General features: G+C 38.3%; 1 protein-coding gene across 7 annotated transcripts in view; it reads right to left on the bottom strand.

The window, feature by feature from the left end:
• Nucleotides 1–9107: 9107 nt before the first annotated feature.
• EYA4 (EYA transcriptional coactivator and phosphatase 4) overlaps nucleotides 9108–26788 on the bottom strand; it is a 141118-nt gene continuing 123437 nt past the window's right edge. For 4 of the 7 annotated variants that reach the window (XM_069010740.1, XM_069010745.1, XM_069010743.1 and 1 more), the window contains exons 13-19: nucleotides 24253–24342; nucleotides 17420–17478; nucleotides 17153–17313; nucleotides 14889–15003; nucleotides 13028–13149; nucleotides 11645–11745; nucleotides 9108–10032 (exon numbers count right to left, since the gene is read on the bottom strand). In XM_069010740.1, the coding sequence (XP_068866841.1) occupies nucleotides 9952–10032; nucleotides 11645–11745; nucleotides 13028–13149; nucleotides 14889–15003; nucleotides 17153–17313; nucleotides 17420–17478; nucleotides 24253–24342 (729 nt within the window). In that variant the 3' untranslated portion in view covers nucleotides 9108–9951. Of the gene's footprint in view, nucleotides 10033–11644; nucleotides 11746–11784; nucleotides 11886–13027; nucleotides 13150–14888; nucleotides 15004–17152; nucleotides 17314–17419; nucleotides 17479–24252; nucleotides 24343–26788 lie in introns of all 7 variants that reach the window. The other 3 variants (XM_069010744.1, XM_069010742.1, XM_069010741.1) reach the window with 1 other exon arrangement.

Below are 26788 nucleotides of genomic sequence, written 5' to 3' on the forward strand. Positions count from 1 at the left end.
TTGCAGGGGAGATAGGTTTATCTGAAGAAATGATTGCAAGCAGGCAAGTGGAGAGTAACCTTTCCCACAGCTACGACTTCGGAGCTCTTGACGGTGCTCCAAGCATCTGCTTACATCTGTAGAAAATGAGGCAGTCATCTTTTCTTTGGTCAGCCTTTTTACATGGAAGAAACCGAACATAAATGACTGCATATGGCTTTTCCAAACCAGGCATTAGTGTTACATAGTGCTAAGCTGCTGTGAAAGGGGAAGTAGCTATCAGCCATGCAATTGTAGGCTGGACCATGAGAAAAGCTCTGCACTGGCGGGTCATCTACACACTGAAAACCACCGAGGAACTCTGGAGTAAATACAAAGGTGGAGAAACTCGAAAGAAACATATCAGCCAGGATTACACTACAGAGTCTGCTGTGTTATTCAGTTTGCTGCTTTCAACAAAGCAAATATCAACACATTTGTTTTGTACCTTATTGTTCTAATAAATCCAACACTGTGACAGGAATTCTGGCTTCTTCTATTCCTTATGTTATCCTGAAATCCACAATGATAAAAACTCTGAAAACATCACCTCTCCAGATGACAAAACATTGTGGAGACAGATTGTCAGTTTACTGCTGTGGCAGTCAAGAAAGACTTCCAGTTACAAGGCTAGGAGTATAAAGTGATGATTATTTATGACAATATTTTTCTTGTAATACATCCCAATATTGAAATCCATGGTTACCAGAGATAAAGAGGTTCACCCTCTTTTAATTCAGAATTATGCCAAAACAATGTCATCCACTTCTTTGCGCACCTCATCTTAAAACCATTTAAAAGGAGCTATTGTCCCAGAGCCCAGTGGCTGCTTTCTATAGCCAGATGTTTTGTTCTGTGGTGCTATTGTATCACCACAGAGATCACTGCTATTGCATCACTGCAGAGATCACTACCACAAAGTCATCATAGCAGAGACAAGATTCCTTTACTAACCCCAGTGGTTAATTTGAGTGCCAAGTGTCTGTAGATTTGCGTACTTGAATGAAGGACCTGCTGGCTCTGAGATCTACAGGTGCAAGAAAAGATATTTAAGCTCACAACTACCACTGGAATTACAAGGAAGATTGAAATTCAGTAAAGGAAGACAGTTCCTTGGAGAAAGCAAGGAACCACATGTTCTCCAGATGTTTTCTAGCATAAAACCACGGAGTAGAGTCTTATTGTCGTTCAATGGGGGTGGGGACAAGAGATAGCTACCAATTAATTATATGTTCTACCCACCTCTAAGAAAGTGGCTGAAAAACTAGATAGAAATTCAGTATCTCCCTCAGCTTATATGTAAAGGGTGTTATTTCCTCTTAAAATCCAGATCCTTTTCGTTATAGACTTACTCCAATCTCTGCACATGGAACAGAATGGAAAATTTCAACAAGGATTAAAGAAGTCTTATGGGGGCCTGGCCAGAGAGGAATAGATACTGGATTTATCAAGAGGTAAGGGCAAAGGGTTTAGATTAATTTCAGATGTGTGATTCATATCCTGCCATGATGTGTCAACAAAAATCAGTTAGTGCCTCAGTTACCTGCATGTTAGAACAAAGTAACAGCATCTTTCCACTCAATAGGGAAGAAGGAAATTGTGCCTGTCTCTCCAAAAGCTCTCACCTAGGCTTGCTCGGTGGTAGAACATTACAGCTCTTGATGTGGGGTAGTGGGACAAGTAGCATGAATGCAATTTGCCTGAGAAGCAGAAGGGGGATGGTAGCAGCAGTACCCACCTGCCATTGTGTTTCCTCTGCTCCGTCCTCCCTGCCACATGCCTGGGCTGTGGCTCTTTCCCTACATGTGCCCCACTGCAGCAGTTGCCAGCAGCAAAGGGGGAAGCCGCTGCAATACATGATTTATGGTGAATTTGCACTTACTGTTGCATGGCATTGAAACACACAGAGTCCACAGCATTTTGTGAGGAGATTGTTGGGTGATGAATAGGCTGAGAAAGGCCAGGCAAACAGTATTATTGTAACACTACATAAATATGTTTTTTTTCATTTAACATTAAAACACCTGATTTCCTTTAGCATTGTAAACATGTCACTTTATTAGGTCTGGGAGAGCTGATGAATTTAGTCATTTTTAGCAAACAAGTGGCAGCCTTTCTACTTTCTGGATGGAGGTGAAGGAAAGAAATGTTTATCATGAAAACATATGAAGCAACAAAAGGGACAGGAGAAAGCTGTTGCCTGCACTGAAGTTTCTTGTAGAGAAGAGCCACCCAGGTGGTATTAGTGGAAAACTGTTAGAAAACGGAGGAAAGACAGAACATAATCTCCTTGAAACAGTTGGCACAGTCTTGATGTTTTGTAGCTAATAAATTTAGCTTTCAGGAGGAAGTTCAAATAAGCTGCATTTACTAGTTTTAAGAATGAAAATGAATACATTAATTATGTACAATGTTACCGTCTGCTAAATGCAACAATTTTGGCCAGGGCTTGGAAATTTCTTTGTGGACAAAAAGTTTAACCCAAGACTTTTCAACCAGAAAATTACTGCCTTGTAAAAGGACAGATAAATGTCTAAGCAAGTGCCTCATTACTGTCAGAGCAATGATTTGTTGTTTCATTTTACTGTTGTGTTTTCCTGGTTATTAGAGTGAAGGTTGAGTCAGCCTTTCCATTATAAGTAAGCTTTCTTTAAGGAACTGCAGTTTAACCAGAGAAGAAAACTCACTGTACACATTTAGGTAAAGAGGAAAAATAAAAACACTGGCAAGTGCTTGGATACCCTTTGGGGTGAGCAGTTCTTGACCTTTTGAGGCCCCAAATTAGCTGTTTCTTTTCCTCTGTGAATAGATACCTGCTCCACTGAGAACCAACTTGGTTTAAGGAGGATATAAAAACAACTCAGAGAGAATCAGCAAAGCACTGGGAGATGCACCCCTTGCTCCTGGGGACTGCACCCAGAGGTGATGCTGCCTGGGTCATTGCCCTCTCTTGACTGGAATGGTGGCAGGCAAGGTTGTGGTGGCAAGGTGAGGGGCCAGGTGAGCGGGGTGAGTGGCCCCCTTGAGAAGGGACCTGTGCAGAATCGGCTCTTTCCCCTTTCAACTGGTCATGGGGGGTCCGGTGGCTACACTGCATCTCTTTTGGCCACCAGGCAGTTCCATGTTGAATATAATTATGTTCCTCCTCAAGACTACTCAGAGCTTGTAATAAATTCCTCATTTTAGCTCCCAGTGAGTAACCAGAGAAGTTGGGCTTCGCTAATTACCCTACCTCCATCAGCTGCCATGATCAGCGGCCCGTGGTGGTTATCGAGGAGAGGACTGCCTTTCATAAATCAGTATGTATATGCCATTGGACTGGAGCAGCCCTCCACATTTGGCTCCATTTTTTTCACTTCCCCCATTTTTTTCCTCCTTGTTTTGTTTTGTTTTTAAACGTGAGTGATCATGAGGCACAGATCTCATTAGGGGTTTCTGGTTTGCATGAGCTGCAGAAGTATAACACATTCTCCAGTCATGGCTTGTACCATAAAACCAAGTCAAACTAAAAGCTTTCTGTGTGAGAAGGATAGCATTTGAGGCCGATGCATCCTTATAAAAATAACGTTATAGGCTGCTCATGGGATACAGGCAGGGGTCTCCCCTGGCACCAGAGCTCGCCAGCACAGAGCAGTCCCTAAGAGAATGGCTGGGTGGGAGTCTGGCTGCCAGCCATGGCTACCCTAACACCACTCTCAAAAAACACCTGCAAGGAAGTCTTACTGCTAAGTGCCAAGAGTTTGCTCCACTACCCAGGAGGCTTACAATACTAGACATGATCTTCTTATGCTTATTTTATTTTCTTTTCTTCTTCCCGTCCCTTATCTTTCTCTCTCTTTTTTTTTTCTTTCTTTTTTTCTGATCTTGGAAACATTACTCTTCCCAATTGGACAAAATTAGAACCTTTTTGAGTCAGAAAGCTCAAAACCAAGACCTTAATCCAGACAAGTTGAAAGCAAAGAACAGGGGCTTGATATGTCAGCTGAGAGGCACAGTCACCAGACTCCTGCAGTGGCTCAGGCTGTTTTTCTGGCTGATGTGGTGAGCCCCTGATTCACTCTTTCTCTAAATAGGACTAGAAATGTTTCATTCATTGACACTGGTGTGTGCACTCCCAAAACACATTTTGGTTTCAGTGAGTCAACGATTTCTAATATTTTCCAAATAGCTCCAATTGTTTTTGTTTTTTTCATGTAGAAGAAGTGTGTCCTTCCTGGTGAAGGGCACAGTAGATTGTATAGCAGTGTAGGAAACATGAATCACTTTCCATTTGCCTCTCTGCCACACTCCATTCTCCCAGACACTATGAGCAAGGCAGAAAAATTGAATCTAGTTAAGCTCCATTCTAAGCCTGACTCCTTCATTTAATTCCTGTAAATTCTGTCCTTCATACTTCTCTGCTCTCTTGCTTCATGTTCACTGAAGTGCATATGTGAATTTCTAATAGCCCATGTTTAGATGGATGTTTGATACCTAAATTACCCAGAAATTTGAGAAATGTTTCTTCGTGCAACAAAGGAGTTTCTTTGCTTGTCCACTGAAAAAATCAATTTCTGAGTCTTTCTGGTGTTTTATTCTTTTCTATCTTTACTTCCCAACCAGAAAAAAAAATCTTAGTTTTTTAAACTTAAAGTAAATTCTTACTTTATCTAAGTAAGATATTCAGTTATTTGAAAATCAGGCCTTGAAATTTGTAGAGAAACTAACATGGAAAAACAAACTGTTGTGATGTTTTGACTTTCTCAGCATTCCTGCTACTGCCTGGGCTTTTGGAAAATGCAAAAAATTCTCCCAAATTTATAAACATTTCCAAAATGTTTCAGAATCCATTATTTGTTTGAAAAAAAAAAAAAGAAAATTAATCAAACAAGTCAACCCTAAAGAGGAGTCTTAGAGGTAATGGATAATGACAAAGAAGTAATTTTGCCCCCAAATGAGGAAGAGTCCACCCATAAATGCTCTCAGTATGATATTTTTACTTTAGTTCATCACTGTGAACATCATGTGCAGGGCACAATGACAGCCATTTAGAGCCATGAGTGAGTTTCCAGCAATGACAAATGAAGGTAATGTTGTGCTATCACCCATTTTTTTGCCTACCTCACTCTTCTGAAACCATACTGAATGGCTCTTCTCTGGAGTCACATGCAAACCCATTTGGGAGTCACCTGTAAAACTACTGTCTGCTATGGGTCTCTCTGCTCAGTAGTTGGGATTTCTTTGTATTTTGTCCACTTGATTTTTGATAGATCTTCCTTTTTGTTCTGAAAACTCAGAAGGGGGCAGATGTACCGACAGAACAGCTGTGTTTGTAAGAGACATGCTTTAATCTAACCCTTTGGAAAGAAGTCCACTACTTACAAGCTGCTTCTTGTGGCTGAATCACTGTGGCTGCCAAGGCTCTGCCACTTGCCATGTAGCTCCCAAGATCATAATGTCGCATCTAAGTGTGCTGATAATTCTGTGATCCCACTTCGGCCTCTGCTAGCAGACTGTAGAGGGACTGCTTCCTTCAAATGAAATTCAGTTCCTCACTAAAAAAACGAGCTACTGCTCCCAAAACCATTTAGAGTTTCATGAGGGTGATCTTCAACTGGGAAGGCTACTTGCCCCTCAGTAGCCCAGTCTGTCTCCTGAAAAACCCATGACCATAAAGGTATTAGCAAAGCATTAGCGAGTGAACTGGCACAGGGATATAAATGCATACACTGTGTGTCTACATCATCAAATTGGTTAGTTGTGTATTTTGTCTCAAGAAGACTGCAACAGAGCTGCTAATTGTCTGTCAGGCTGCATCTGGAGCAAGACACCTGGTGTTCTTGGCGAGGAAGCCTTGGTGCAGAGCAGGGGGAGGTTCTCTCTACAGGCTGCAGCCCTCACACAGTCCACAGGTGAGCCAGTCTCTACCAGACTCCATACATGGGCTCAGGACTTCTCCAGGCATGAACAACAAGGGCAGCATGGATGTCAGAGTCCCAGCTCACACTCAGATCTTGTAAGAGACACTGCGTCTTTCAACCACAAACCAAACAACTTACAACATTGTATAGTGCAGAAAATGACACTTCCAAGTGTATTTATTGAGAAACAGTAAAGATGTACATAATTTTACAAGCTTTAAATTTTAATTTACATTTTTCTTAAATTAGGTACGCCCTAATAAACTATTATCTGCTAATACATGACAGAGACCCTTGGCTTCAAATCTCCAAAATGCTGCTATTTCTGGGATTTTGGCTTATGTCACTTCAGCTCCTCTTCAGAGATACTAAATAGCATATTCATTTACAGCATATACCTGGTGTCAATCCTATAAAGCAGAGATGACTTTTGAACTGAAACCCTGGGTCTGGATACAACTTCACCAGTAAAACCTAGTCCTCCTATCGTGGGGGCAAGTCTGTATTCTCCATAAACTCTGCAGTTCTGATGGGATGAAAGATTTCACCTGGCCCAAGATGAAGTGTGCTTGTAAAGAGGACTTTCATTTGGCTTCATCTCCTTTGTCAATGCTTACACTGGAACACACTCTGCATCTGCTTCAGACGCAAACACTGCTGCTCACACTGGATTCTAATGGAAACAGATCTGGGAGCTTACTGCTACCTGTGTCTTTGTGCCCAATCTCCACAGGCATCTAAAACAAGCATATATTTTAGGTTTTTTCTGCCCTCTTTTACTGAACTGCACAGAGTTGTGTCTAAGATACTATCCCGTGACTGAAATCACACAATATTTGTATTTTGCAAGCTGACCACTCATGAATGTTCAGGTTCTGTACTGAGAACAGCTAGAGTATCAGCAAAAGGTATTTTATTCCCTATTTCATTTCTCCAAAATACTTACAAATGTGACCTTGTGCTCAATCTTGGTTGTTGAGGAGAGGCTGAAGGGAAGGTAGTTTCTGATTAATATGCTTCTGAATTAAAATGCATTCAATGTCAAAGTGACCAACCTTGAGTTTAATCTTCTTAGGCCCATCTGTAACAGTCTGGTGTGACTGTCTCTTGCCTTGGTTATTTTCTCCTCTGTATTGTTCATGCAGGAAAATATATCAGACTAATTTCTCTCTACAAGGCAGGCATTTACTACACACTTTTATTTAAAGGTATACAGCAATTTTTGCTAAGCAAGAGAGTATTCATGCTCCGAAATTTTATTTTAGAGTTTTAGAATTGCAAAGGCTTTTGAGCTGCGTCCTTGAATTTTCTTTGGATGCATATTTTTGTGGATTACTTGTTTGAACAATTAACTTCTACTATGGTAGCACACAGCACCTTGTCGTGCTCTGTAAAACTTCCCTCCTTTTGCCTCCACCTCCTCTCTAGAAGTCCATATATTAATTGAGCCATATCTGCCACAGAAAGCTAAGCACAACTCCAATGAAGGCACTGCAAACCTTTAATAAGAACCAACGGTTGTTGCTGGGCTACTTTTTGTTCTTACATCGGATTAGGAAAAGAACACTGAAAAGCTGAACAAATAACTTGAGAAATAATATTGCTTCATGCATTTAAATAACACTATGACATGTCAAAAAGAAAAAAAAAAGAAGAAAAAAAAAGCTAGTTAACCATACAAATTTTTTGTTTCACCATGTCTTTTACATTGAGATTTTTATGCCATGCTGGAACTTGAGAAGGGCTTCAAAGTTCTTTCCCATTCCAGTAGAAGCACTTTATTTCCACCTGAAAAACTACAAAAAGCTGTACTACAACTTTTTATGACATATATTTCCAGGTACTGAAAATATAAAGAGGGTATGCATAATTTTTACTTTTTGGACACACAAATCTATCACCCAAATATCTATCTAGTCTACAGTGATTTCATGTGTGGCAAGTCTCATGTGATGGCTTTAAACTGCCCAGTGATAAAAAGTATTGTTAGTTTGTTGTGTGGTGACTTGTATATCCAAATCCAACACAGCAAAGAAATCCATTTTTATGAATTTATAGAGGAGTTTCACCTTGGACTTGTAGTGGCTCCAGGCTTTCACCTACCGAGTAACTTTATTAAAACCTCAGCAAAGTTTAAATGAACAAAGTTACTGCCTGGTAACTATGACATATGATGGCTTCAGAGCACAGAGAGGGAAGATTTTCACCTCAGTGCTGACTACTGTGCTTGTGCAGACATTCTGGAGTTTGCCTTTAACATCTCTTGCAAACACCTCTTCACACAATCAGTGCACACTCAACCTCACGTGTCTCCACATACAGTGTTAAAAATTGAAAAAGTACTTTCCATCTTTTGCCATGAGAGACAAACCACTTGCTGTTGTTTCAGAGTGCTCAAGCTGCACATGGAGCATTAAGGGCTCTGTGTCCAATATGGATCTTGCTCATTTTCCATAGCTGAAAGGTAGCATGTTCAAATCTTGCAAGATAATTATTGCTGTATGGACCATAACTTTTAATAGCAATTATGAAAATTAAGGTGATATATTTCTCAATGTTTCTTCATGAAAATCACCTCCTTATCCTCTCCATAGATGCCTGACTTGCTAGTGTTGTCCCTGTGTAATATTGTTGGGCAATCAAAAATGGATGAGAAAAATCATGCTGACCCAAACCAAAATATACGAAAATGTGGAACAGAATGGAAAATCTACCCAAAATGCTGTTTTCTTTGCCAAAGTGGACTATTCTCCTGAAACGGCCAATGTTATCAAGCCAGCAATTTCAACAGCCTCTGTTGATCCTGAATATGCTAAATGTAGCATCATTTCCACATCTGACTGATGACAGCTTCTTTAGCAATCTTTAATTCCTAATGAACTTGTGTTTTATTCCCCATCTGGGATTAACTCCACATTTTCACCTTCTAGTAATGCCACCTGAAGACTTTGTCTGCTGGGTGAAACTCTGCTCTTTTATACACAGCAGATGCACTCACTGTATGGCTTCCAGTGGACTCAGTAATTAATGAATATGGCTCTTAGTTCTCTTGTTGGAGAATCAAGAAATGATGCTGAAGGTGTTAAACACTATTTCTTCTTTTACCTTTCAAGGTAGCGGTCCCCAGTATCAGCCTCCCAATATTCTTAACTTTTCTCAAAAAATCAGTGGAATTAATCAGAATCCAAATAAAAACACAAACTTTCCTTTATTATTTTTTCTTTCTGCAACAAATACTTAAATTCTTTGGTGCAGCCCTGCTCTTTGATTTCTTTGAATTTCAAATTTGGTCATGTCAAAAATTATCACAAAGGTTTTTTTTGTTTATCTACATAGTTTTTAACCAAAATTACATTATAACACACAAACACAGTCTTCTCCTTAAGGCACAACACATCATTATGCACATTCTGTTTGCCAAACTTATAAAAGAGACAATATTATATAACCCTTTCCCTCCCCTGCCCCCCCCACAAAAAGAAAGAAAAATTGCATCCACTTCCAAAATCAGCTGCTAATAAAGTCACAGTAAATTATTTTCATCAATAATTTACACAAATTACAGGTCTAGACAGGATTGTCATTATACAGTCTGAGTGCATTCCAATTCAGATTTTCTGGGTTAGGTAGGCTAAAGTCTGGTTCAAACCTCAGTGCTGAGAATATATCCCATTTTGAGGAATGTTGTTGAACACCACCTTGTTGGCTGGAAAATGCGTTTTGGTGCTTTGCCAGTTCGAGTCCTTTGTTCACTCCTGTCAGGGCTCACTTGGTGTGTACCAGCAACCTCCACAGTTTAAATTCATTTAAAAACGTTGCATATATAAGACCATAGAGCTTCCTTACGTAGCACTAATGTTTTAACTTCATTCAGCAATCTGAATTCTTCAATTTGGAATTTTTAATTCCAAATATTTCTTCCCTTCTTAAGACAATTCATATGTGTAAAGCCAGAGGCATTGAATCACACATAAAAATTCAGTGTACTTGAAATATATATATATAAAAAAGGATTGCCAGCTTTAGAACACAGTTACAAATACTCTAATTCCAGTGCTTGATGCAGAGCCAAGAGGTCCGAATGACTGGATATCCTCCAGAAAGGCATGTTGTGCTGTGTTTGTTAGAGGAGGGAAAAGGTCAGGAAAGATGAACACCGTGACACAGGGCGGTATATGACACACGAGGATAGTTAGAGATTACCAGCACCTATTTTACACCACCGTGCTTCTGGAGTGATTTTTGCTATTAAAGTACTGACAAAAATCAGACCAAAATAGATCTGAGCTTAGTAGCTCAACTGAAGTTAAAATAATTAGATGATAGCCTTTCTTAATAGCTTCTTTGGAAAATGCTTGTTACTTAGTAAGAGCCACTTGCTTATTTTTAGCATGTTAGCCCATACAAAGGAGCAATAGGAAATCCCTTGCTGCTCCACTTGTTTGACTGCAAAACACTGAATATCATTTAAAGGGCTATAACATTTCCATGAAAAGACACTTCTCACTCAACACTTCTAAACAGAGTTGAACTACATTTTTTCTCCATCCAGGGGGAAAAAGAAATCTCTTTGGATAAGAAAATAACACATTTCTAGTTTAGGAATAGATAATTTCTGTTGCAGAAAGCATCAGTGTCTGTGAGAGATGCAGGTATATGCACTATTCACCCTCAATGATTCATCAGAATAGAAAAAACTTCACACTTCCATGTTGTGTTTAGATCTATTTGTAATGTGCTATATTCATCCATCTCTCTGAATTCTACATCTATCCATGCAACATAGCCAATGTTAAGGAAAAAGCATGCCAAACCAGAAAGCACACAATCCAACCACCATTGTTTAGCAAAAATTATAAAGGACCCATCACCAGTACTGTACCTATATTAAGGAACCATTTGGAATGAGCATTTTGGTTATTTTCATTTTGTTTCCACTCCAGCTACAATGCTAAGAGAGTGCTTTATTTTGCTACTCCTAGAACAACAACGTTTACATAACTTGTCCTGTGCAGACACTGTGAAGCAAAAAAATTTAATTTCTGCATACTTCCAGGGGTTTTACTGGGAAGTATGGCACAAATTGCTAATTTGATCTCTTTCTGAACATTAAAAAACTTTTCAGCTGAAATCAGACTTGAATTATCATAATGAGGAAACTAGGAAACAGTTCTTTTTTGGAAACATAGATTTGGTGCACAATCTCTATTGTTGTGTTCTTTTTCCTTTAGCAAATATGCCTTTCCTGAAGAAAATTATATTTTTATCATATTTGCTCCAGTAAACTATGGATCTTCATCTATCTTAGCAAAAAAATTTGCACAGTCCTTTGGATGTTTTCCACATTCTCTGTAGCATGTCTCTTGAAGCATCCCCAATTTCAGCATCTAAAGAAAAACACCACCCAACCATCATACCATAGCCCTTTCTATCTCTTCTGTTTAACTTTTAATTTGCTTGAAGTTTGTCAGACATTTTTGCTGCATTATTTTTCCATCTGTTTTAAAAATAATTTTGTGGTTTTTTTTTTTTTTTTTCCAAAGTGAAGCAAATGCTAGAATCCAAATGGTTCATTTTACTCTAAGTGTTGATCTCATCATGCTCTTGTTGTCTTGCATCTGTGGACCGAAATTATTTGTCATTTTGTGCAACACTGACAGAAATGCAAACAGAAAGGCTTGCATTAGTAGCTATGTATCACACCAACATTTCAGAAGACAGGTTACCTTTTTTGCTGCCTGTTCTTCTTCTACACCATCCCCAATTACAACATATACTACTTTTCTGCCAAACCTTTGCATTATTCGTTCAAAGCAACTTTCTTTTCCTGGAAGATAAACGAGATAAGAGTTCAGAGTGAAGTTACCTGATTAGCTGCATGTTCCTCATCTCGGCCATCTCCAATCACAACATAAGTTATGTTAGTGCCAAATCTGGACACTATACGCTCAAAACAGCTCTCTTTGCCTGAAAAACAATGCACTATTTATTCAAGCTATCAAGTGAGTTATGGTGAAGCCTTACAAAGGATTTTTGCAGTGGTAAGACATTACTACTACTACTTTTAAAAAGTTCCCAGCCTTGAGATTTAGAGCCAAATCTGGTAAGAAGCAATGGATTCCCTTAGTGACACTAAGATGTTTCAGGTAAAACTAGATCTCTTAATCATTGCAGGAAAGCCACTGAGATAAAGGAATTAGCAGCACTGCAAAAACGAATAGGTTAGTGAATGAATAATTGAATTTAAATATTTCCTTATGATTGTAATCATATTCTTATAAGGAAAGTAGAAATTTTAATTCTAATGTATCTGCAACAACAAGTGATGTAGCAATGAAAAAAATTAATTAAATGATGACTGAGGTAACAGTTTTTCCTGACACTGCTAAAATATGCACCACTTTTCCCTTGTGCTTTTGTCAATGAAGTGACACATTCTATGCTAAAAATGTTGTCATAAGTATAGAAATGAAACATTCCTGAGTTGATGATTGGTAAAATCTGCAAACTTATCAGTCACTGTACACTGTGTCACTTTTCACAGGAGTGGAAGCTTCTTTTGGTTTAGAGTTTTGGGTGCAATTTCCAGAAATACATTTCCATACATTTCCAAACCATAACACACGAAATGCACACAGTTATGAACAGAGTGGGGAAGTGCCCTTTTGTTATGCAGCACCACAGGTTCTGTTGGTAACACTTGTCATTCCCATCACTGACATACTATGCCTTGGGAAAAGGTTTGTGAAGCTGTGGCCTGGCTTGCATAGAGATGAAGGTCAGAGCAGATGCTAATTAAACAGAAGTTCTGCTGAGGTTTGAATCACAAAACACTTTTCTTTATTCTGTTCTGCAAGTTTTTATTTTCTACACCATACTGATGAGTTTCTGAGGCTTTCAATCAGCATCTTTATTCCTTTAGGCACCATTGAAAATAAGGTGAATTAGGAATTCTTTGACATAAACACTTCTGAACACATGCAATGCCTAAATCTTATAACTAAAACTGCTAAGTGTCAGGGAAGTGTTTTGGAATCCATCCATTACTGGAAAAAAAAAAAAAAGGTAATGTACTGTAGTCAGAATGGATGAAAGAATAATTTTCTTACCTATTTTGGTTGCACTGTAAATATTTTCAATAGGAAAAGCTCCTCCTAAACTGTATAGTAGAACTTTTGCAAGTGCTGGGATAAGCTGGGTTGTTGTTACCAACACATTTACACAATTACTCCTGAAATGAGAGAAACAGTTTAAGTTTAAATAGTTTTAAAACAGTACCCAAATGCTGATGAGGTGAACCAGCTGTGAACAGCATTTTAAGGATTCCTCAACATTTACTTTCACTCACACAGTGAGCTGCTCAGCACTATCACTTACAGAAAATGTACATAAAACCTCTAGCAAAATCCTTTAAAAATATTTAGGTCTGATTTGTAGGAAATATTCCACCCTGGTTTATACAAACCAGGTCTTTGAAGATGGGTCTACAAAAATACAGACATTTAAGACCACTAACTACCTCCAAAACAAAGCATCTGAATCCTTTGAAAGCATAATTTTCATGCTGGTCATTAATTGTCAGTAGCTACTGGCCAAATAAAAGAGTTAAGAGAAGACGAAGACATCATTTGTTACTCTTTTATCTAGGGGAAATAGCCAATACACATTTCTCCACAGTGGCATCACTTTCTTCATGTTTCAGGAGTAAGAATATTTCTGAAAAGAGGGATGTCGATAAGCTAGCATCGAATGGTGAGGATGAAAACTTGAATGGAGAAGTTGTGCAGGTTTAGAGAACTCAGAGCTGAGCTACCTTAGGCACTGACAGGCCGGAACATGAGCATGACCATGAGCATGATGTGAACATGGAGTTGAGAGCAAACAGCTGTGACTTTTCCTTCTGGAAGAGACCCTAGGCTACATTTTCGTCTTAATGTATCCCTATTTCCTGACATTAACATAACAGTAATGTTTAGCTGACTCACAGGTAGCTTCTGAGTTGTACAGTTGTACAGTTCTTTGAAGATATGACAAAAGACTATTATTTAACAATCCTGAGTGAATGATATCAGTTTTCCAGACTCATCCACCAATGCTCAATGGGCCTTCATTGCTAAAAGTCTCTTTGAAGACTAACTATTCAGAAAGAAATGCAGAGCTAAACACAACAGTTTACACAAACTTGTTACTTTTTTTTCTCCTGAAGTGCTTCACACACTGTTAAATAAACAATAATTAGGAGATAAGCATATTGCAAAAGTTATGTTGAAATTAAGGTATTCATGTCTTTCCAAGCTTGTTCTTTCCACTTGACACTGAGTCTTTTCCCAGACATGTTCAGAAAGCAAGATGACTTAATGTTGTTCTTTTCTGTGGTTTAAAACCGGGATTTTTTAGAATTACTGGTAATATATATGTTACATGGCTGACTAAGTAGCAGCAGCGTTCACAGTTTTATTGTTTCTAAGGAGCAATACATTTTATGTCTCAATATTGGGAACCCAGACTTTTAACTCAATTGAAGAAGATTTTTGCTCTTCTGAAAGATTAAGATATATACTAAGATATACTAAGATACTTTTTGCTTGGAAGGACAGAAGCAAAATGTCCTTGTGTTCTGCTATCTATACAGTATTCAGGTAGCACTGTGAATAGGCAGAAACATTGAAGGACAGAACAGAGAGCTGTGGAGTTCAGAGAATGCTGTCCACAAGACAAGAAATTAGAGGCTGTCTCAGCATTCTACAATACTCCTTCAATGTACACACATTTGAGAAGACATTTCATACTATCTTTACTAAATGCTGGAATCACTGAAAACAAAACCACTTTCCGCTTTTCCTGTGTCCTATTCAAAAGTCATATTAGACCTGTCCTGTTCTTTAATTTATTGTAACCTAAAATGTAAAAAAATATCCAATACTTGTCCAAAACTAGAAACTTTTTTTTACAGCAGACTCAGATACATACCTTGTGCTGATAATTGATAATGATTTAAGTGCATTTGTTAGCCAGGAGTCTGTCAGAGCTTCAATCTCTGCTCTTAATTGCAACCATGCATCTCTTTTAGCGGGACCCAGGAGTCCTTTTATGTAAAAAAAGTGAGAAAAATACAATTAAGTTCTGTATCAGATGGAATGTGATAGCGTTTATGGTCATTGTTTCTATTTTAAATTCCACTACAACTTTTAAAAATATCAAAGAGAAAATCTATTGTCTTCAGCGCTCAGTATATCTTTGGTTTTATTTGTACTTCACTATATCAAGCAATGACAGGTATTATTTCAGACTAATTAGAATTTTTTGCATATTCAGGCTGCTTTACTGCATTTCAAAGTGTACCTTTTAGAAACACATATTTTTTAAACCAGCTCCTCCCAGATACGTTACTCTCAAATTATCAGAGGCAGTGACAGGGAGATCCATGCCATTAGGATCACAGGTGAAGATGGTCACGAAAGAAGATACTTTAGAATAAACTGGCCTTTGCAGTACCTGCTTATGTTTCAAACTGACCTCCTTATGACTCTGTACATAGGTGTGAGCCTTAGGTTACACATACAGAGATATATTTGTTTGCTGATGGCTTGGTCTTCATGTCCTGTTGTTGGTTCCTTTTATAGCATTTGCAGCCTTGAAACAGCTGCACATCTTATGTTCTCATATCTCAGTTAGTCCTTAAAAGTTAGTCCTCAAAATCTCTTTTTGGGTATAAATTGTCAGATATTTAAAAATACCCAGCCTATTAAATGTTGAGACATGAATTTGTTGGAACCAAGGTATTTTAAATGCAGATTTGGTCCTGGAAGAGAAGGGAAATAGGCTTCCTGACCTTTAGTATCCCTCTTCTCTTTCACACCCTATCTCCCAACAAATGATGATGACTGTCTTCAAAAAGCAGAAGTGAAGTAACTAAAAATATATGGATTAATCTTGCCTTCTGATGCCTTCTAGCAGCTATTTTGAAATAAACAGACATATTATGTGCTAAGAAGATTATTAAAAAGGCTAAGAAGTGGAGGATAAATGAAGAAACTTGCCCACTAAGGATGGCTTCTATTTCAGATGCAGGATGAGTGGGAGACAATAAAAACCTTAATCCAGTGCACCACATATCTGCACTCTGCCTTTTCAATCCTTTGTTCCTCTCAGTGTGTTTCCCTATGCTGTGCTCTCGGACTTGTGCTCTTACCAGTGCTAAAGGTTTTGTGAAATGCAGCAGCTTTAGAATCTTAGATGCATTAGGAGATACAAGAAAACCCAGTAAACTTTTGGTTAATACTGTTTCAAACATTAAAAAAGTATATAAAAATTTATATAAATACATAAAAATTCCATTCGCAACACCAATGAAGGGCAAGGCAGGGCAAGTGAAAGTCAGCCCTCTACTAGCACCCTTTGGTCCTATTGCTTCATTCTGTGGTAAGGAAAGACTGAACTATTAACAGTGAAAATACGTGACTGTAGCAATTATTGAAGACTTCTAAGTATTCCCTGTCCTCACAGTCTATTGTTGAGGAGATCAGTTGACACATTCCCCTCCTCAGAAGAGGGCTGGCTGTCTCTGCAAGTCACACAGGACTTTCCAGAACAGATTCTTTCAGCTCTGCTGCTTGATTACCTACAACCTGCTGGTGCAGACATGAGTGAGCCCATGAATTAAAACAGTACCAGCAAAGCTCTTGTCCCAATGAGATTTGGACTTATTGGAGACAAAACTGTGTAAGTTACAGAGTCAACAAAAGAGGCTGTTGGGATAGCACTGATAAAATTTTCTTGCATCCACTGATGAAAACAGACTAGCAGGTATGGAGCAGAGAGTTTAGGAGACAGTGTTTTTACCAACCAGATCATTAAAATGTAGGATGGAAATGGCCATCCACAACCAATTTGTGCTATGGAAACTATACAATATCTTTCCCAGAGCAACAGCAGATCTGAGGTAGAATGAGTGGTTCAACCAGTCAGTAAGGTAAGAATAGCTGGGTCTGAAGGAGAAAAATGGGCTCTGTGGAAGCTAAATGGCAGCTTGCTTGGTGTTCCCAACTGTGTTTTTCCAGCACAACAGTGTGTGGCTTTGCCATTACAGTCACTAGCTTTCAACAGCTCATGGTGCAGTCACATCACTCTCCATTCCCTCTGTGGCTTCCCAGGCTCCTTCCCTGGGTGGGAATTCATCACCATGCAGCTTAGACTGACCAGCATTTGAAGTTGTTTTTGACAACTGAACTCACCTCCTATGTTGTTCTTGTAAGTATTATACAACTCTTTTACTCTTCTGTAACGGAATGCCAGCTTCCTCATCCAGTCAACCCCTCCTCTTACACCTGTTGGCAGACAAAGGTTTGCACTACTTGCAGCTGCATGGAAGCCATCAGTTGCAAAACTGTAGGTACTGCAAACACCCAAAATACAGTAAAAATAAATACAATGTATTCCTGTAAATGCTCAAATTATTTAATCTTTAAAAAAAAAAAAAAGAAAAAAATGCTGTATCTTACCTTAGGTCTTGTCCATTATCATCAGAAGAAACATCATCTATATGAACTTGATCGCATTCCTGTTAGAAAGAAAACAAAGCAAACCCAAATGACAAATTTATCTTGTAAGAGAGTGCAATTGCCATTCCTGGAAGATCCAAAAGGCGTGTGGATGTAGCAGTTGGGGATATGGTTTAGTGGTGAGCACGGTGGGCTGGGCTAATGGTTGGACTAGGTGATGTTAGGGGTCTTTTCCAACCCGAATGATTGATTCTATGCTCACCACAGGCTTAGTACAGATGAAGAAATGACCGGTGCAGGCCACTGACTGCACCAGAAGATGGCAGCCTGTGCACACCCACAGCTTTCTATCGCCATCAACCTTCAACTCCCACACAGTCGAAATTACTAGTTAAAATAGACCTTTAGAAAATCAAAATGCAATTTTGGTGTGATTTTTGGAGGAAATTATTTTAATTGTAAAGCCGCAAAAATTGCAGGTCTCATTTATAGTCTCCCTTGTATACTGATATAAACCTTGTATTCCCACTCCCTAAAAGCAATTGATGGTGAACCTCAACAGGCCTAAAACTTATGTTAAGTGGTTTGGACACTTATCAGGTTCTTCTAATAAATTATGTGAGTGCCTTTGGCTGGAAAATCACATATCATCATCAGTCCTACAGAACTTAATTATTTCCTGTCTTTGGAAGGGATGGAAGAAACTCGAGGGAACAGAGGTACATAGGAAAAATGAATTTCCCTCCAAGATGGTTTTATAATGAGACAGCTATCAAATATCCTTATCTGCACAGTGGTTACAGCACAAAGATAAGAAATTGTGGGGAAAGCAAAAGTAAATATATAAGTAAGCCACCATGCATCATATAACTATTTTCTGTAGTTGCTTGAACTAACATCTTAATCCAAAGACACACCTGAATTCAGTGTCTACTTCAGTCAGCACTTAATTCAGGCCCTCTGTGACATGCAGGAGCATGCAGTTCTAAGTTTCCAATCTTTCTCTTATAACAGTGCTAAATTGTACAGATAAGGAATAAATCTGAGCAGAAGAGTGATTTCCAAATGTGTAAGCCACAAGTTCCTAGAGCGTGAATTTAGGGAATTGTTATTTTATCTTTCTGCTGTGTTTGTTTTGCAATGAAAAAAAAAAAAAAACTTAACAGACTTTTACTCACATAAAGTAAGTTGTTAAAAAAGAGGCAATTTTGTGTAAAAAACCCCATACAATTTAATTTTCAAATACATAATTTTGTTGCACCATACAAGCAATCATAATTTAAAATATTGGGTCAAAGCTAAAATAATGAGTTGCCAAGCTCTGCTCATGTGGTTTAATCCATTAAGACAGGATAATAGAGCTGTGTTTAAGGAAAAGAAATGAAGCATTCTCCCCCTCACTGGAGAAATAAAATTTTTTAGTTCCTTCTGAGGAGATTATCTTGAGCTGTAGAATATTTTAAAGAAGCTACTTTTGGATGTAAATAGCAGATGAAGAGAGAAAGTAAAGGGGGAGTGGCAGGTGAAATAAAATATTAATTTCTTTATCCTTATTTGTTATTTACACTCCAGAAAAAAATGCGACTATGCTTCACCCAATGTAGGACAGGAACTCAAAAATCAGACAAAAAGCCCTTCTCGGAAAAATTCTGAATCTATATTTTGCAATATCTGGGCAATATGTGGCTTCCTAATCACCTTCACAGATTTCCCTGGAACTGGTAAAAAAAAGTGTTAAATTTAAAAATTCAGTAATCATTCCTGTGGGTTCGAAGGTGTACTAATTAAATGGAGGGCACACCAAAGCCTTGATGGATAAGGAGTGTCTGCTGCTGTTTGGGTTTTGTTAAGCCTTTCAGCTACATTGTTCCAGCCTTGAAAATTCTAGGTAACTGTTCTGGTGATAATTGCATTATTAAGTTAAATGAGAGTGGGTGGCAAAGGCTCAGCTGTTTACTTTTATTTCTTTTGTCTCACAGTTGGTTCATTGTGATTCTGTGATTGACTCCAGGAAAAGGATGAGGGGACCCGGCAGTTTTCTGATTACTCACCCCCTTGTCCCTGCAAGAAGGTTGTTAATATAGGAGTTATTACACATGTTATATAGGAGATCAAACTCAGCAGCACTCTCCAGCTTCCTCATTTTCCCCCTTCCTGTTCTCCTCTGGATCTATGGGGTCACCTCCTCTCTACATGCTGGCAATATGTATTTGCTGACCAACAAACAAACTCATGTGCCCATCACTTTTTGTTTTCTTTTACTTTGTTTTCTTGTTTACTTATCTATTTTAACTAAAACGTTTACCTTTTACAAATTCACTTACATGGCATGGAAAAAACTTGCCATAAAAAAAGAAAAAAAACCCAGTTTGAGCGGATGTGAGATAGTTCTCTACTTTTCTCAAAAGAAACAGGAAATTGATGGCACAACACTATGTCTGAGTTTGCTTTTAAATGACACCAAACAAATATGGGAAAGAAGGAAAGAGAGCAAGCTCTGTGTCACTTTAAATATTAAGGTAAAATACTCTCCGCATCAGCTATAGTACTGGTTAAGCTCAAGACACAGTGACTCACTGTCAGTGCAATGTCAAAACTAAGAGACATTTCCCATTAGAATGAATACAGGAAAGGAGTCTAGGTGTAATATCTAGCTTTTGTTTGAAGCTATGCTAATTTAAATTACATCTGAGTGCAGTCAATTCTTTGCAGCAATTTTTAGAGCCTGAAAATTTGAGAGTACAGAATCAACAAATCATCCATAAAACTTATGATCCTGGAATGGACAGTGATGTCATTATTCAGTAAAAACACTGCCTTACCATGCTGAACACAAAACTGTCATTAATGAGGGGATATTCGGCACTTATGCTTTCTTAGGCTTTACAGCAAACCTTTCTTTAATATATATGCTTCGGTCTCTGTTAAAACTAGTTTTACCTGCATCCCAAATTCTGAGACTTAAATCCTATTTTTTATCTCTCATTTCTATTTATAATGAGAAAAAATAAAACACAAAATCTCCTTTAAAATATGGAGGGATAATGATAAAAAATAGAAATATAATTCAGTTTGTTTGAAATGGATGTTTTTTTTTTTTTCTTCATTGACCTGAAAGTGGAGTGGAATAATGGAGTTGGAAGATTCATGTCTGAATTACTACTTGCAATTTGCAGAAATTGTTTTTTTTTGGTGTGCGTAATAGGTCTTACCAACATTTCTAAATGCTGTCTTAAATTTAATACTGATGACACTTTAACGTGCCATAAATCGAGTCTCTCCTGATGGGAGAGGATTTGCTGAGAGTCCTTGCAAGGAGTTTAAAAGATAAAGCGAGACGTCTTTTGTAGTTTCAATGCTCCTAGATCGTTGTTTATTAAGTCTTATCAGAGAAACTGAGCCACTAGCGTGACCCAGGTACAGCATGGAGGGAGGAAAAGAAGGAGTGAGAGTGAGAAAGCCTAATTATCAAGATTTACACAGTCTTTTAAAGACATTTTAACCAATAGTTACTAAAAACGTACATTATTTTTACTTTCTTACCAATTATTCAGTAACACAACTAGGAACTGCAGAATTTTTTATCCAATCAATCCAAACTACTTTTACTGCAGAATATGGAGTAGTAGAAGAAGAAGAAGGTTTAGAGAACAACAACGATCCTCCATTTTGATACTTTTTACTCTTATCTATATACTATAAAGAGAAGCCCAAAACCTCTAAATTTTTCACCCTGTGACAATCTTACATAGTAGTCTATCACCTAATTCACACCACTGTATTTTCTAGCTGTTGTCTGACTGTTGGTAATTTTTTCCAAGATTTAAAGCTATACCAGTGGTGTCCAGGGGGGTAAAAAACCCTTAAGAACAGGCAGAGAAATATTCTCGGCATTCTGGGTTCCTACATACTGAGAAATGAAGAAAAACTTAATTTTATTCCTTACCTGGTTGAAAACAGAATGCCTTAGTTTGGCTATTAGTACAAAGCTGAGTCCCATCTCTAAGTGTTTAGGCACATGAACTTTCTAGAGCACCAGACTCCTATGTTCGTGGCAAAACACCAACCACCCTCCCAAGTGATACTTCTCAAGCTAACTAAAATTTATACCCTGAGAATGCAACAGCTGGAGAGCAGCCTAGCCTGAAGTAAAAGTGCAGCTTGGCTGATTAGAACATGGGTTACTGGGTCAGCAGGGAATGTCTCAGCAGATCGGAATTTCTGCATCAGCAGCCACTGCAGTGAGACAGATTTGCATAGAGGAAGGAAAACTTTATTTTTGTGTGCGATTTCTGTAACTTGGTTATTATTACTAGAACCTGCTATGTGGTGTTTGTAACCAAGAGAGACAGGGAAAAAAAGAAGGTTTAGAGGATGTAGTGACTGGAGTAAATATTACAGGAATACAGGTTCCTTTAGTACATTGCAGTTGTCACATCCAGAGCCATGAGGTTTACTGTGGGCTGAAGATGAAAGCAAAACAGAAGGTATAGGACCTGAGGGCTGACCATTAAAACAGTGACATGATGAAAGGATAAGCAATCTATCTGCCTAGTGAATAAAGGCCTATCTCACTTCCTCCAGGGAGAACTGAAGGTCTTGTGTCTTGGTGGTCATGATCATTGGCAGCTCAGCACTCATTTCTGCTCCCCTGTGGGAGGACAGAGAGAGGAAGACAGAGGAAGAGACATGGGGAGAGGAGGAGAAATGAGGGAGGGACCCCAAGTCAGACTCAGGGAATTCTCAGAATTCATTATACATTCATCATGCAGATGCACTGTAATATTCAGTAATAGTCACGTGCTCTGCAAACAGATTTAAACAGACAGGTTTAATCATCAGCATATTAAAGGCTGTCACTACGTACTTTGGCACTTTATCTTATTTGCTAAGAAAGTAGAAAATTCCTGGTCTTCTTGCACATGCTGGAATGTATGCACACAACTCATTTCAGTACATGAACTTTGGAATTTTGGTAATTTTGTAAGAGAGTTGGTTTTGAGACCAAGATGAATTCTGGGCCATAAAATACTTAACTTCTTATAGAAATTGTGATGACTAAATACATATATTAATTGCTTTTAATTGAATCAAACTGATTGATTTATGAGACTCTCTAAGACCCCTAAGTAGTATTTTTTGATTTATCTAAACCTGGGAACGGTTCAGGCTCTGGAATGAGCTGGTGTATAAGTTTTCGGACAAGGTATTAAAACCATCCTATGAAGATTAGCCAAAATATAATGATCCACCTATGACAGCTGAACTTGTGATCTACAGAGGAAATAAAAAATGAGAGAAAGGAATGAAGTTTCAATGGCCATAAGCAAGAGTTAAGAGGTAAAGAGGCAAAGCTCCATTTTGTGAACTCTTCCACCTGAACTCAGTACAACATTGAAGAACAGATTCTACATAATGGCTTAAAGTTCATTCATGCCACATAAAATCTGAACATGCAGGGGCAAAGGTCTGCTAAAAAAAATTTAAGAAATGCTTTGAAAAATTTATTTGGAATCTCTCCCCAGTACAGGGTACCAGAAGGAGACATTCACTGAATGTACTTGTCAAGAGATGACTCACTAGGACTGCAATAAAACACACACTGGGACAGGTGTGTCCAGGGCTTTACTTTCTTAGGTTTCTGCGGCTGCAAGGAGGAAATGCAGTTCAGGTGTGGAGTGAAGTAGATTCCAGTTTCCTGACTTAAAAAGAGCTAAGAATATCTCTGGAGGTCTGCAAGGGATGACAAAGACAACTGCAGACTGGTACCTTCTGCTTTTCTTACTGCCTACTTGATGAAGGAACAAAAGAAAAAATCAACATCCCAGTGGATGGAAAAATTTCACTTGTCTTTATTTTTTCTATTCACTCACCAGAGACCTTTCTCTGGGATTCTAAACAAAACCTCAAAGTCTTCCAGCTCCCATTCATGGCAAGTATCTGTCCATGGAGGGAAGTCTGGGATCTACTCTGAATAGGAAAGCAACTGTTTTAGACCAGAAGAAGGTCTGAAAAACCCCTGTGTGAATTTAAAAACTGCTTTTGAGTTCATCTCTTGACACACATGGTTGTAGGCTGTCACCATCCATGTTAAGAGATCCAGACTCTCAGAGTGAAATAAAAGCTTGTGAAGCCCAGCAGACAAGCCTGCTTCCCAGAGCACTGTCCCTGAGGGAGTCCATGCCTGTGCTTCTGACAGGTGAGCTGCCCACAGAGGGCACTCCCTAGGAAGAGGTCTCTCCCTTTTCTGACCAATTTCCAAGTTATACTCCCTGGGTATATTGTGACAATACATGTGGTTGCCTGGTTGCCTTGGGAAGAGACATCACTGACCAGAACATCTATCACAGCCCCAGTTCTCTGATGCTGCATTCTTTCAGGTAAATGAAGAATATTCTTCACTTGAACAAGTAACAGGGGCCTGTGGCCAAAAGGCTACTCAGGTATCTCAAGAGAACAGTCTCTTCTGGTCAGTTGAGGGCACCCACTGAAGGTGAATGAATATAGAGAACTTCAAGTGAAGAATGTGAAGCATGTATGTTCCTGTTTTGGAGATGACAGCAGACAGCTTTACATAGGTGGAAACCAAAAAGATGGCTACAGGACAAAGAACAGAATGGGTAGTTTGCAGTTCTCTCTCTCACTGAGTTTCACAGAAGGACTCTGGTGCCCCAGGAAGTCAGTGCCACCTGCCTAACCTCTCTCTGATTAAAGCATGACAAACCCAAAGACCACATAGGCAGAAAATATCACACACAATAAACACTAATGCACAGCAAAGCCACTAAGTTAAAAACCAGGAATACCGGTGCTAACATTCCTTTGATTCTTACCTCTAAATCGTTAAAAAATAAATGTGTGTCAGCAAGATTAAAAATCATTTCTTCCATTCGCAGTCCAAGGGTCACTGCCATGGGTGGATCCTTAAAAAACAAAAAACAAGGTTAACTAATTACATACCTCTAAGTTATATTAGAATTACTTTTAAAATTGCTGTATAGAGGGGTTTTGAAACATTAACACTGTAAGAAATTTCTCTGAAATCCTTTCAGTATTAAGCTATTTTAATATAATGCTTATTAAGAAGAGACTACTGAACGTCTGTTTGTGAGAAAATTCAGGGAGCTGTGGATGTTGAAAAATCAAATATTTTGAAAGTCAAGCAATTTGCAACCTGGCTGAACTGGCAGGAAAAAAACAGGTGGCCATATATTTATATATATATATGTATATATACATATATAAACATAAACAAGTATAGAGAAGATTGGAAACAGGGAAGGCACTTTTAATAAAAGATGTATATAAGAATATACACTCCTGTGGAAAGCTTATGTAAGTTGTTTTTTGCTACAGATCATCCCTTCATTGCTGATGAAACACAGGAATCCTGTCCCTGGATAAGAGTCATTCAAAATGCTGCATTTGTTCATAGGTCATCTTTCACACTATCAAATTGCTCCGCCTCAGCAAGACACCACAAATCTACCGATCTGCAGCAACACTGTCTGAGAGCATTAAGTGTACAGAAAGGCAAGGTAATTAATTTAACTTCTCTGAGTTTGCTAGGAGAGAGGTAAAGCAGATTTGTGTTGCCTTACATTTAGTTTAAAATAATGGTGCCTGATGCTTTGCTGACACCTGGTACCTGGTTTGATTATTGCCATAATTATCTGCCTGATCTTGAGGGGTTCTAACTTTTTAATGCTTAACGTACTGCAGTGAATACACATATGATCTTCTTCTCATCAAAATATGGAAAAAATATATATTTCATCATTTAAACTCTGATTGACACCAGCAAGTTTTCAGAAATCCCTTCTTAAATACCTTGAGATTTAAAGTCTAAAAGTTTACCAGCATGTAGCAACAAAATCTTACAAAAACTCAAATGATCATTTGTTAGCATTAGGATCAAAGGCTTCCCAACCAGGATCAGGCAGTCACTACTCCAGGGCTTTGCAATGACAGAATAAAAGATGGCTTCTGCACTCAAGCACTTAATAACTAATGGTAAAATCTGAAACACTAACATTTTGACTCTTGCTCATGAACAAGTCATACTTGAAGGGGAGAATAGTGTTCAAGAAGTTGTAATGATCCAAAGTTAGACCCAATTCTCTGGCTGTGAAAGGAAACATTTTTATGCTAACCCTTGAACTGGTCTAGGCTACCTTTCAGAAGCAAAAAAAAAAATGCAGTGCCCGGGCAAAGACCTTCATACATTCTGTCTTCTGTAGTAATGTTCATTGTATTTGAAAGTCACATGGCTGAAGGCAGCCCCAAGTGCAAAGGTCAGTTTTCCAGGAGGGTGATTAAGGAGCACCATTAACAGATTAGCAAAACTCATGTTAGGCACTTAGAACACAAATCACCGAAATACCCTTGACTCAGGAGATTCCTCATCAAGCCATAACGCTTTTATCAAAACGCCATCATATATAAATGTGTTTGTCTCTTCTTTCTTTTGCATTTCTTTTCTGTGCACAGTAAAATTTATAAAAAATTTTAAGTTTTTTCACCATAGATATAACAGAGAGTATTTGTAATATGCTTTTTTACCTCAATCCCATGAACACTAAGGCATGTGCATAATTTTATGCACAGGTGGTAACTCATTATTATTTATGTAAGTCATTCACTGGAGTGCTTCCAAAACTGGAATCTCCGACTTTTAATTCTCAGCCTCTTTTTACCCCTTCCTGGGTAGAAGCAGACTTGAATGTGGAAATTTCCTATAATGTTTTCTGTTATAATCCAGTTCATTTTTGCAGAAACTACCAACTATGTATGACAATTTTCTGCCTTGCCTAGTATAGTTGAAAGATGTAAGTGTGACAAAGCTCTTATGATTTTCTTATTAGTAGTAGTTTTGTAACCAATTATGCCTGATTATTACTATTAAAATTATATTTCCTATATTCCTGCTTTGGCAAAGGCATGAGAAGGATATTGCTAGGTACTGTATGTAAAATAAAATAAAGCAAAGCAAAGGGAATTAATTTCAGCTTATTATAAAATCAGTATGGGATCTCCCCATAACAACTTCTGCTAGGGAGAGTTGCTGGAATTGAATTCTCAAGATATGAACTTCCCTTCTTCCCTTAATAAATTGGCCAAAACTTTGCACTGCAACTGTTTAACAAGAATTAAACATCATGTTCCATCCCGCTCTTGCCATGTTAAGTTCTTTCCTTCACATACAAAAATAGACAAGAAAGCAGATTTGTCAGGGTCTTGTGGCTTTATAGTGTTTGCACAATATGGAGGAACATGACAATTATCATTTCAATGTCTTTCAGCCTGAAGCAGAAGTTACAGATTCAAGTGGCACAAAGGACTGAGTGTTGAATAGAAAGCAAGAAATTT

Source organism: Aphelocoma coerulescens, chromosome 3, assembly GCF_041296385.1.
Source record: "Aphelocoma coerulescens isolate FSJ_1873_10779 chromosome 3, UR_Acoe_1.0, whole genome shotgun sequence".
NCBI lineage: Eukaryota > Metazoa > Chordata > Aves > Passeriformes > Corvidae > Aphelocoma > Aphelocoma coerulescens.